Here is a 12,867-nt window from a genome sequence, read left to right on the forward strand (position 1 = left end):
AGTAACAATGCTGCTGGTCGCTGAATTTTCATATATGTTTATAAATTGGAAGAACCCAATGCAACTCCAAAATATGTCACTCGCTCCCAGGTTGACTTTCAGTCTCTAGTGGCCTTCAGGGATCACATTAAGAGGAGATGCCTAACCAGGAACTCTTATCTCCTCTGTGATGTGTGTGGGAGGCTTTGCATCTTAACACGGTGTGACCTTGTTTTTTTGATAAACTTTAAAAAGTAAATTGTTCTTTTTGAAGTTATTAGTTTGAGGTCCTTCTGGCTCTCACTTTTGTTACACTCTGGTGGATGCAAAGTTGCAAAAACAGTTTGTTGTGTACTCACATTCTCTACTCTTCAGTATGAAGAAGTACCATGACACAAATGTAGCTTTTTAAGTTATTTAGAAACCAAGTGGTGCTACTTTCTGCTACAGTGGCAGAATGATAAGGAACATAATTTTTGTCAATTGTATAGGTTGATTGATTGTTATTTTCATTAGTAGTAACTTTTAACATTTTTATTTTGTCATTGAATTATCAGGTTGTGGAAGTGTGTGACTTAAAAAAAGTTACTTTTACTAAATATGACCTTCAGAAACTTTAACGCGTCGTTGGTATCACGCCATTAAAGGTGGTACTGCATCAGCTGTAATGGCTTCTTTGAATTTGACATTGTGTTCCAAATAGGAAAGCTTGATTGACTGGAGTCATATTCTCAAGTGGGGTTACCGTCTGCCTCTTGTAAGGGTGTGCACGTTCTGATTTGAGTCCTCAGATTTTGTAGCTGCTGTCTCACTTTTGCTTTGAATTTCAGTGTGCAGCCAGTTGTGTTTCTCTGAATCGGAATATCGCGCTTTCCTGATTATGGGAACATATTTTTTCGCTGATGGAATTTTTGGTGTAATATATTATTCAAAAATACTGGAATACTTTGCCTCTCAAGGTTTGAAGTTTCTACTTCTCCCTCCTTACGATTCGGCTGTGTGAGCATCGGAACAGCTTTCTCTTATGGGTTATTCTGTGAAGTGGGCAGGCTGTCATTTTACCTCTCAGGTACACTTGCAGGTCACTCATTCACCTTGGTGGAAGATGCTATGGGATGGCATGAAGTACAGCAACTTATAATTTTTTTTTTAAAGACAGGGAAATTGTCTACCAAACTGCTAACAGGGGCAGACAGACTGCTCAAAATAGTGGACATTGGTCTAAAGGGATTAATGTTGACTTCACCAATTAAATGCAGTATTCATTGGGACATAATTATGAAATTATTAGAGGTTGACAAAAAGATTAATCATCCCTGGTATTTTTGTCAGGAGCTGTTTCTAATTATTTGTGTAAGGTTCTTGTGCAGCATCAACAAAATGTATGTTTTGGAAGAAGAGTGTGTATGTTGAATACAGGCACAGTGTGCTGCTTTACCCCTGGGTAGTATATTGATGTAGGACCTGTGACTGGGCAGTGCCAGATTGTGCTGTACTTGTACTTTGGCCAGACTCTCTGCTACATTAATGAGTAAGTGCTCATCTGTTTGGCATAGTCCCAAATCTGTGCTGCTCTACTTGTTGCCATGGAAGCATCCCACTGGGGTTCCTGTCAGTGAGGATAATCAACACCGTTGTATTTTGGGAAGAAAACTACTACATTTCAAAATGTAGACAAGTGTTCAGTTTGTTTCATTTAAAGTATTAAACAGGGCCTGATCCCATAGCGCCTACTGCTGTTCCACAATATAATGTACTATAGTAAACCAACTCTTTTTGCTATTGGCATCATATCTGGACTGGCAGTCATAAACATCCATTTGATGTCTGCATGGGCTGCATGTCATCTTCAGGGACTAGAGAGAACAGATGTGAATGTTGTGTTGAATCCTCATGGCGTCTGTGAGTCTAATTACACTTGTCTGTAGATATGATAGCCATTGTCTTGTCCCATTAGACACTGCTGATCTGCCCCTTGGGTAGTTCTGTGATAAGACACCATAAATTTGCTAGTCTCTAAATTCTCTAGCATTTAACTGGGTATTAATGTTATAGTTGAAATGATGCACTTGTTAATGCAGTGCGGATTTAAGATCTGTCTTTCTTTGTAATGCTCTACAGTGTATACAATGAAGATAGGAACCTTCTACGCCTCCGAGCATGGGAACAGAGGAACCAAGAAACAAGCCAAGCCAAAGAACTCAACTCAGAGAATGTGCCACTCTTTGGGCAACCATACAAGGTAAAGATCCACGCAGTGGGAGGGAAATGCTCTAATGATGACCCTGTCTATTAGTTAGCCTCTTGGCACAATGGTTCGGGCAGTATTTTGGACTTAAAAAATAAGTGGTAAAGGTTCAGTAACAGTGTTTTAAGTTCCATGTGTGAGAAATCTCAACAGATGTTCTTAAATTTTACTAGTAAATATAATTATATTTAAACAGACAAGAAAATCTGTTTGCACACATGTGTAGGTGTAGTTTCAGAGGGTAGAGAGATGTCCCTCGCCAAAAGCTTGGCTACTTTCTGCATGTACACACATCTAAAGTAACAAATTATGATGAAATTGGTTACTATGTTTTCCATAAATTGTTGCATTATTACAGTTTTTCTCCATTGCTTAAACACACTTGAAATTATGCCTCTTTGTCTTGAAACTCTAAACACAAATCCACAACTTCTCACCCAATTCCCCAAACATCATATTTTCAGGTCAAAATGAAGCTCTCCATTCAGTCTAGCTGAAAAACCAAACTTTGCCCTCAGACATGACACACAAGCCCTTAAAAACACACACACTACAACACAGTCCTAGACAATGGTAAGATAAATCTAAAACAATAGTACAAAAACTGGTTATTAGTTATGTTGCTTGTGATTCTCCCCCCTCAAAAACTTTTTCACATGATGAACACAACAAAAGAAACAACAAATGTAAACATTCGCACATTTTTCATTCCTAAGTGTGCTGCACAGTACAACACACCAAACAACAAATTATTCCGCCCCAGCGTCCTGTCTTTGGTCTGGGACAGGCCAGAGATTCTTGTTCTCCACCTCCTCCTCCTCCGCCGCCTCCTACTCCTCATCTTGCCTTCTATCTTATCTTCTCCTCCATCTCCTACTGTTCCTCTTCCTTCACCTCTTCGTCCTCCCCATACTGCTCTTCCTCTCTGGTGTCCTCTATGTCTTCCTTAAGATTTCTCTGGATCCATTGTTCCAAAACTGAATGAAATGACCCCGGCCCTTTTATCTATCTATTGAAGGTTCTGATTGGTGTGTTATCAATTTTGACTGTTTGTTTCCACCTGGGAAGCTGTGTGCTAATTGAGCTCAGCCTGTGCTGATTGAGTGAACAATACTGAATATTAGTGCTTTCTCAATGACCACATAGTGTAGGCAATGAGAAATGAAGGGATTTGTGTGGGTGTGTTTTTTGAAAAATGGAGTTACGGTTTTGAAATTTTATTTCAATAGCCTGGTTGTATACTGTACTGTATAGTGTTTAAGCAATTGAGACTGTAATGCATTAACCCTACTTAAAAATCATGTTAAGTTTCCTTGATAGAGAAAATGGTAATGTTATGTTTTTATCTTTACTACAAAGAGCACTGCCCTTCCTGCCTTATTTTTGATTGATGATCAATTCTTACTACTTATTAGTTTGAATATTAACTGTAAATAAAATATATAATAATCTTACTCTTGAAACATGCAAAGGAGATGGAAGGGCTGTTTTTAGCCTTGCATATAGTGTCTGCACTCTTCCTCTCAGGCTGCAAATGGTCCCAAAAGCCTCCATTAAAAATGATAGGGCAGCCTTTTTGTGGCCTGAGAGGCAAAACCCAGGACAAAAAAGATCAGCTTGCTGCTGCTTGTAAATCCTAATTACTGAGAGTGCAAGATGATGATAACTTAAGGCAACTCAGATGAGCACTAAGAGGACACTGTTTAGAGAGATTTTAATAAATAAATCAGACTGAAACTAAATGTCAACAGCACCAAAAAATGATTTTGAAAATGTGACCCCAACCCCCCCCCTTTGTCATCTCCACTTGAAATTAGGCCCTGGTTTGGAGACAACACCCAACTCTTTTCTTAAATATTTCTTCAAATATTTATCTCTGTATTAATATGCTTTGGACAATCTTTATGATAAGTGCTTATATATCACCTGTTCTTGTACTTGCTTAAAATGTACTGCTCATCAGCAGTGTGACGCTGTACATTAATTTGGGGACTCAACACAGTGAAGGGGCTAAAGACATTTGGTTTCGTTTCATTATGTTTAAAAGAAAGATTTGTAAACTGGTATGGTTGTCCTCTGTCAACATAACTAAGCGTTTACCCCTTCTTTTTATAGACAAACAAAGGGGATGAGCTTTCCAATCGAATCCAGAGGATGCTGGGCAGTTATGAAGATGTGAATAATCCCTATCCCTTTGCCATTGAGGCTTTACCCATTCCTACTTATCTAAGCTTCTCACAGTCAGATCAGGGTCTGCCAAACATGGATAAACCAACCAAACTTCCATTCCATAACCAAGTCCATTACATGAACACCCAAAGTCAGAAACCCCCCTCTAGTACAAGTTACTCTTCTCAGCCCATGATGTCCACTGCCTCTTCTCCTAACCGCCATGGACATTCATCCACGTTCTCAAATGCGTCCTTGAACCACAGTGAGGGCAGTAAGCTCAGCCACTCAGCACACCAACAAATAAAGAGTGAACCCCACTTAGATCTCAGGGAGTGTGCCAGCCTTTCCCAGGAAATGTCTTCTCAATCGCCTGATGTTAAGCCACTACCTTTCCTACGTTCCAGTGATCACGATAAAACTGACACGGACACTAAGGAAACCTTTGATGGACATCAGATTCAAGGGTGCACAGATCTCCCCTTGGAGTCTGTCAGCACCATGGATGTTTCCACATTTAACCAAAAACAGTCCCCCAAAGATGCATCCCTGCCTCAAGGCAACAAGGGCAACGCACTACCATCCCAGACCTTCCCTTCACTCCTGTCGTCTAAGCAGCCCAGCGTAGTCATGACCCAGAAGCCAACAGCGTATGTGCGGCCCATGGATGGTCAGGACCAGGTGGTCAGCGAGTCACCTGAGCTAAAGCCTTCACCAGAGCCATATGTACCTCTACCGGAGTTAATCAACAAATCTGACCTGGGCAAAACAAAGATACTGCCTCAATTTTTGGAGGTGAGTAGATCGTCGTATATCATCGTCATAACTGTACAATGATGTCATTATTTAAAATGTAACATGGCCGGTTAGCTTAGCATTAAGAAAAGGAGGAAACTGCAAGCCTGGCTAGAAATAATCCTTCTAAACCTCCCTTCAAACAGCAACATCTTGTTTTTATACTTTGTTTTATGTACTGACTAAACAAACAAGATATAACGTGTTAATTAGTGAGCTGGTGTGCTGGTAGGTGGATTTTGTTACCTCTGGAGAGGCTGGCTAGCTGTTTCCCCCTGTTTCCGGTGTTTATGCTAAACCAAGATAACCAGCTGCAGACTGTAGCTTTGTATTTAGCAGTCAGATTGGTTTTGCTCTTCTCGTCTAATTTCAAGGAAGCATATAAACGTGTTTCCCAAAATGTGCCTTTTAATTGCAGTAGTAGTTGTAACAGATCGTAAATCCTGAGACCATTTCAGGCCAGCAGCGGCCATCAATCGGCCTCAGTCTGTCAAGCCGATGACGTTACAATAGGGCTGGTCAATAAGGCCAAATATTTTATCGCGATTAAAAAAAAAAAAAAATCATATAATTCGATATAGGTAATTATCACGATAAATGTGAAATCATTACTTTAAGTTTAAAGGCTGATTTTTGTTCCTGAGTGAAAATTTAAGAAACCAGATGCAGTGATTCCCTTACCATTGTTTTTTGGAGGTGGCGGCCCGCCTCTCAAAATGACCCCCCGCCCCCCTGGAAGAATGACAAAAAAAAAAGATATAATTAGGCCAACTCTCAAAAGTGCAACCACATCGGCAGATGCAAGACACGAGCATGTTGTAGATTTTGTGGCTGTGTGGGCAGAGTCAGATACTCCGTTTGGAAAAATAACAAACATATGTCCAGTCGAGCTTTGTAAACCAGGAGGAGTGTTACCCACGTGAGAGTAGCCTCTGTCAGACCCACTTAAACCTTGTGTTCAGCAGCATATGGAGGCTGTCGAGTAATAAATAATAATAATAAGTGATAGGGGACAACATGCAGTGCAACAATGCATTTATTGTCAATTGTCCCTATTAAATAGTATTTCAATACTCTACTGTTGCAATACATTTATTGTGAATTGTCACAATAAATAATTACACATACATTTGAATGTATGCATATTTGCTTGATACATCAAATTAATTGACTTTGATTTAATTTGTAATATTTTCTTATTGAATTGCTGAATTTTTATTCCTCAAGCAAATGATTACAGGCTTTTCTGATGACAAAATGTTTTTAAATTGGAGGTCATAACTTAGCATTAAAAATGTTAAAGAGGAACGGAGAATGTGACAAACCTAAACAGGCAAAGATTTGCGTGCCATGTGTTTGACGACACCACGTGTCTGTAACACCCCGCTCCACAACACTAGTAGAGTCATGGGGGTCTACCACCCCTGCTGAAAAAAGTCCTGGTGGATGATTGCTCAAAGCGCTTTTACACTACATCTGCATTCACCAGTCATACACATTCATACACTGAGCCTAAGTGCTCAAACGGAAACTAACATTCACACTCATTCATACACGGAACAGCCGCAAGGGGCAAATCTGGGTTCAGTATCTTGCCCAAGGACACTTCGACACGCAACCAGGGGGAGCCAGGGATTGAACCGCCGACCTTCTGATTAACGGCCAACCCGCTCTACCTCCTGAGCCACAGCCGCCCATACTTACAGTAGTTTGGAGCTAACTTAACCCTCTCCGTAACGTTATTCCACCGCGATGGCGCAGCCTCTCGCTCTGCTGTGTGTGTGTGTGTGTGTGTGTGAGCCGACAGAGAGCAGGCAGAGACTGCAACCAGATGATTTTCTTATCCATTGCGTTTCAAATTAAATCAGATTTGACGCTGGAGACATAACGTTGCGTCATAGGACCAGCTTGTCTCAATAGCAGTATCGATAAGCTTGAACCTTATTGATTTTCGGGTTTTGAGAAATTTTGGAACCGGGTCTCGATCCCCATCCCTAGCTATATGTAAGTTTTTGATTTTCCATCCATCCATTGTTAACCGCTTATCCTGTGTACAGGGTTGTGGGGAAGTTTTCATTGTGTTATTGTCTATGGGCTCAAAATTCACTCAGAAATGAAGCACATTCCTGTTTTTTGAGCATTAGTAAAGCTGGAGAAACACAGAAAGTCACATTAGCTCGCCGGCAATCGCAGAGCAGTTGCTAATGTTATCCAGTGCAAAGTTGTATCGCTTTCCATATTACTTCACCAACCAACACGACCCATGTTACTTTCCTGTGGACCACTGATATTATGTCCAAGTGTTGATTTAGCCTGCAAGAAAGGATGTAACGGTAAAAAGCAAATGTGGAGTGATTTGTTTACTAACGTTAGCCTATAGTAATGCAGCCACGAGCAGCCAGCTAATGCTACATTAGCTCCGACTTGCCACTGTTTGCTTCATAACGTTCAATTTAGATTTATTTTCGTTTTACCAATACTCAGGTAACCTTCTCCACCTCTCAGTCGCTGTAACTAACGTGACCCACATAATATACAACACTGCAACAAAACGGTCACAACAACACATCCACTAACGCTACAGTAAAGTTACTTACTGCGGTCTACCTGTTATAAAGTGTGACAATCTCGTTATAATATTCAGTCCAGCTCACTACCCGTTTCGTTATCATCCAATACATTTAGCTGTGCTGACATTGCTGAGCCTCTGTTGAAAGATACAGAGATAACAAAGATAGTTAGTGAAAGCAGCATGCGAGCTAACGATGTAGCACGTTGGCTAAATGTAGTCATTGTATCATTATCATGTAACGAGCATGGATTAGTTCAAACTCGAGCTGATAAAAATATTACTATAATGTTGTAGTGGGATTTACCTGAGTTTCCACCATGTTGTGTGAAGCTGTCTTCCTACTTGTCTATAACCGCTCTCACTCTGCCCTTTTTCGGGAGTACTGAGCCACTATGCCTCGCTGAGCTGAATGAAGGGTCTGGCGCTGGTGTTGAGCTGCCTCTGAGCCTGGAACACTGAAGTAACAGAGCCTGAACATGTCTGGAGAAAAGCCACAGCCTGCATGCAGGTGTTTCTCCGTTTATTGCAGGATTTCTCTATGAAAGCGGTTGTGTTTTGGATTATGCTCGCTCAAGAGTTCAAGCGAGCACGTGTACGAGCACACGCCTGGTTACAATCTTAAAACCGCACCGCTGGTGGCCGCTGAAAACTCCATAATGCCCCTTTTAAGGAAAATCTTTTTTCAGTCCCTTATCCTCAAAAAAATTAATATGTACTAAATCATTTGTGATTCAAATGAATTAAATGAAACATTTATTGAACATTTGTTATATTGTGATTGATATTATTACATTTAACCCACAACGGTCATGGGCTTGTGGGAAATGGTGTTTCCTGAAAGCTGCTATTAGAGAATTTGTATGATTTCACAAACAAATATTCTCTCTAGGCGAACAAGGGAATGTTGCAAGGCTGAATTTTTTGTAATCATTACTGTTGAATGAATGCTTTTAATTTACTCTGGCGCTCTCTCTAATCAAATGCAATGAACTTGTTTAACATGAGTACCCTGTTAAATGTAAAGGCGGGATCTAATATGTAGTACAGTATGGTGAAGATACTATGGTATGTGATTGATTCCTGCTTTTTGAAATGTCTTGCAATGTCAGATACCACTGTTGTGTGGTGCTTCCAGGGGTGATAGGGTGATAGGGTGATAACACAAGGGAAATCCTACTTTTCCTATTATTTCTCAGCACTGTTGTCTGGCCTTTTAATATAGTGTTTAATTGGCTAAGAGGATTGTGTGTCTGCTGATCTCAGGATGTTCTCTGAAACCTCTCCAAAGTTTTGATGTACGTGATTTACTGGTCAGGAAATTTGTCTGAACTCGAGTTCAACTCTATTCATCTGTTCTCTGTCACACATAAACGCACACTCAACCCTTGCACCTGCAGCACTCCACACTCCCCCTTACCCTCCTGCAGCAGCACAGCAGTGCTGAATGTGCTGCTGTTTTGACTGCTGGGACTAATCTAGTGCGGGAAAGCTAGGCAGTTACTCATTCCCCTATTACTCACCAGCTCCACACATCTGAGTTAAGTTCCACATCTGCAATAACCCATATGCAAGATGTTTTTGGATGTGCATTGCCCTTTAGCCACCAAACTACTGAGAGGATAATTGCGCAAAACACACAATTTCAGAAACTTCATTTCAGGTGATGAAGGTTTTCTTAGTTTTTGGAAAATGTTTTGCACTTTAGAAACACTGTACTGCACTTCCACTGTTAGTAGCGAAACATCAATATTTTATTGATCTAACACTGCTTGCCACAGTGCAGTATGATATTTTTTAGGCATGTAGCGTAATGTCTTACTTGGGTACGTGGCACGGTGTATGTGGCAAGCAGCCTGTGGTTTGTGTTTTTGTGTGTGTGTGTATATGTGTGTGTGTATATGTGACCTCAGCTGCCTCGGATAACTTCACCCCTGGGCTCAGCAGAACAATAAATGAGCTTTGTCACCAACTTACATAACTGCTCTGTGGGCCCGTTCACTCTGACCTTATCTCAAACACTGTCCATTCAAAAGGAAAAACTGAAAAACTGAAAACAAACTGAAATGCAGCCTGTTGACTCATTCACACACTATTTATCTGATGTTGTGGTTGGCCCATGCTGCTGCCTGATACAGGGTATTGCGTCACTCACCTAGTGTAGTACAGGATTTTTAAAGTTGGTCTGTTCTTTTTCTCCCCTCTGGATGGAGAATTTTTCAGTGCTCATTGGATACAATGCAAAGATCAATCAAAGTGTGTGTTTTCAATATTTGCCATAAGAAATATTTGTCTCAAGATTTAAAATGTCTAAATTAAAAGTAAAATACAATACACATTGTTACCAGCCACGGCAGCTCACACCTTGTATGTCATGGCAAAATATGGTCTTGGAGACCCCTACTGTGGCAGGGACTACCACAGAAACAGTTTTGAGTACTTTGCAAAGTGTTAATATATCGTCTGTATGTGGACAGATTTTCTCAATGCAATAGCATCACAATTGTGCAAAATGCATTTGTGAAACTTTACAGCTGTGTAATTGAGATCAAAATGAAGGAGTTTGAAGATGGGTATGGTCCCCCTCACGCTGTTTGTTTTGCCGGGATGGCAAAATCCAGGCAGACAAAAAACAACATGGCCTTAGGACACAATGGTCCATCATAACAAACTACCAACAGCAACAAACACGATACAGCTTATATTGTCTACACATACTAACATAGCATTTTGTGCAAACATCTGTGAAGAATGACCATTAGATCTTTAATAAAACTATTCACCACTAACCATGTACATTTCTTGTATCAAACCAGGGAATATTTCAGCCTAACACATAAAATTAACATAGCTTAAGAGTTGACCCTGCGAGGATGGTTAGGCGCATATACTCACTGGCCACTTTATTATTAGGTATAATTTGCTAATACCTGGTTGAACCCTTTTGCCTTCAGAACTGCCTTAATTCTTTGTGGCATACTTTCAACAAAGTGTTGGAAACATTCCTCAGAGACTTTGGTCCATATTGATGTGATAGCATCAAGCAGTTGCTGACGATTTGTCGGCTGTACATCCAAGATGCGAATCTCCCATTCCACATCATCCCAAAGGTGCTCTATTGGATTGAGATCTGGTGACTGTGGAGGCCATTGGAGTACATTCAGCAACAATACTCAGGTAGGCTGTCGCATTTAAACAATGCTCAGTAGATACGAAGGGGCACAAAGTGTGCCAAGAAAATATCCCCCACACCATTACACCACCGCCACCACCAGCAGCCTTGAACCGCTGATACAAAGCAGGATGGATCCATGCTTTCATGTTGTTAACGCCAAATTCTGACTCTACCATCTGAATGTCGCAGCTGAAATCGAGTCTCAACATTTTTCCTATCTTCTATTGTCCAATTTTGGTGAGCCTGTGTCAATTGCAGTCTCAGTTTCCTTTTCTTAGCTCACAGGAGTGGCACCCGGTGTGTGATGTGAACATCTGCTTCAAGGTTTGGCGTCTTGTGCGTTCAACGGTTCAGCCCCAAGCTGTGATTGGACAGTTCCCCTGCATCTCTTTATGAAAACATGAAAGTGCTTTGAATTTAGTTTTGCCATGTCTATGCTGCGCTCTGCTGGACAACACTTAATTGCAATACACCTCTTCACTTTGTTTCAGTGCTGCGTTTGATTTTAATGTTGCGTGGAAAATTCATGTGACTTTGAAACAAAGATTCATTCAGTTATTAAAGACAAAAGCTAAATACGTGTACTGTTAAACATTTTTTATGAATGAGACACTAAGTGCATAAATTGAAAAGGAGATGCATATAACAATGTGTACTGTATGCCACATATTTTCTTTGTTTGATTTTGTTTTTATTTTGGCATATTAAGTCTTCCATCCAGTATTCTGCTATACTCTGCGTTTTCAATTCCTCATGCTGTACTTTACGATGATATGCCCCATTGCAGGTTTTAAGATAAATGACAACTGTTGTTTTACAGCTGGCAATGTCCCTGAAAGGGATAGATAGGGTCTATGCGGTTGAGGTTTAGTTCCACTGACCGCATGCATCACATCAACTAGGAGTGAGCAATCTGAGGTGCAGTTGGTGGAAAGATAAAGGGAGATGTCATGTTGTTGTTTTTTTTTAATAACATAAATGGTTTGCCATGTAAAACATTAGCCCCTAAACAAAATTTCATGTAATAATTGCACACAGGTTTTTCAGTGTCTTTTGTCTTTTTGGAAACACCTAATTAATCCTTTCCTTTCTACAGACAAGGACAAATGAAGTCCAGTGTGTAGAGGACATCTTAAGGGTAAGTCCAGCTGTTTCAATTCTATTATGAATCTGACTCTAAATTACCTTTTTAAAATGTTATAAATGTCACAACAGAACAAGAAATCAGTTGAATAACAATACAAAATTACATAAATTGGGATAAATGTTAAGGTAAGTAAAGTGATAAAAGCTGATACTTTGGATCTATACAAATTAAACAAATTTTGTTTCTTTTGATGGGTTCTGAATTAATCTTCATTGGAATTAAAAAGTATTAAATTAAGTAATTTAAATGAAGGGCAATCCCCACGTACTAAATGTCAATATGCACTGTATGTATAACACTGCTGTGTGAACCACTGAACCTTTTATGCAGGCATGGGTGCAAGTGATTTTCCAAACATGTTGATATGACATATTGGAGTTTTGTCAAAAGTGACTGCACCTCTTAATCTAAACAATTCACTGTATTTGCTGTTTCTTTTCCCGTTCCTCTGTTAAAATATATACATCTTGCTGTTCCTTCTAGATGAAAAAAAAATGTACATATTGTGATGTTCATATCAAAGAGTTTGTTACTTAGTACTGTTGTCTTGCTCGATAAGGCTGCATTCTGGTAGTTGCTTCATAATAAAAGAAACCCAGTGGAAGGTTGCTGACTTGAAGCAACAGCAGGAAGTGTACAGTTTGCATGAATAGCCGCTTAACAGCAGAAAACTGCATTACAGCTATGAAAACAAATGAGTGAAAGTCATATTGTCTGATTTTTGATGGTGATTGGTTACTGGATGCGAATCATTTTGAGATCCTGTGGCTGTAACAATATTTTAA

General features: G+C 40.0%; 1 protein-coding gene across 2 annotated transcripts in view; it reads left to right on the forward strand.

Moving 5' to 3' along the window:
* Positions 1-12,867, forward strand: part of LOC119914383 (AF4/FMR2 family member 1-like) — a 29,451-nt gene that overhangs the window by 1,889 nt on the left and 14,695 nt on the right. For both annotated transcript variants that reach the window (XM_038733670.1, XM_038733671.1), the window contains exons 2-4: positions 2,101-2,221; positions 4,343-5,191; positions 12,032-12,073. In XM_038733670.1, the coding sequence (XP_038589598.1) occupies positions 2,101-2,221; positions 4,343-5,191; positions 12,032-12,073 (1,012 nt within the window). The remainder of the gene's footprint in view (positions 1-2,100; positions 2,222-4,342; positions 5,192-12,031; positions 12,074-12,867) is intronic.

The sequence above is a fragment of the Micropterus salmoides genome, unplaced genomic scaffold, assembly GCF_014851395.1.
Source record: "Micropterus salmoides isolate LMB-PRFRI ecotype aquatic unplaced genomic scaffold, ASM1485139v1 Ms_hic_scaffold_20, whole genome shotgun sequence".
Classification (NCBI taxonomy): Eukaryota; Metazoa; Chordata; class Actinopteri; order Centrarchiformes; family Centrarchidae; genus Micropterus; species Micropterus salmoides.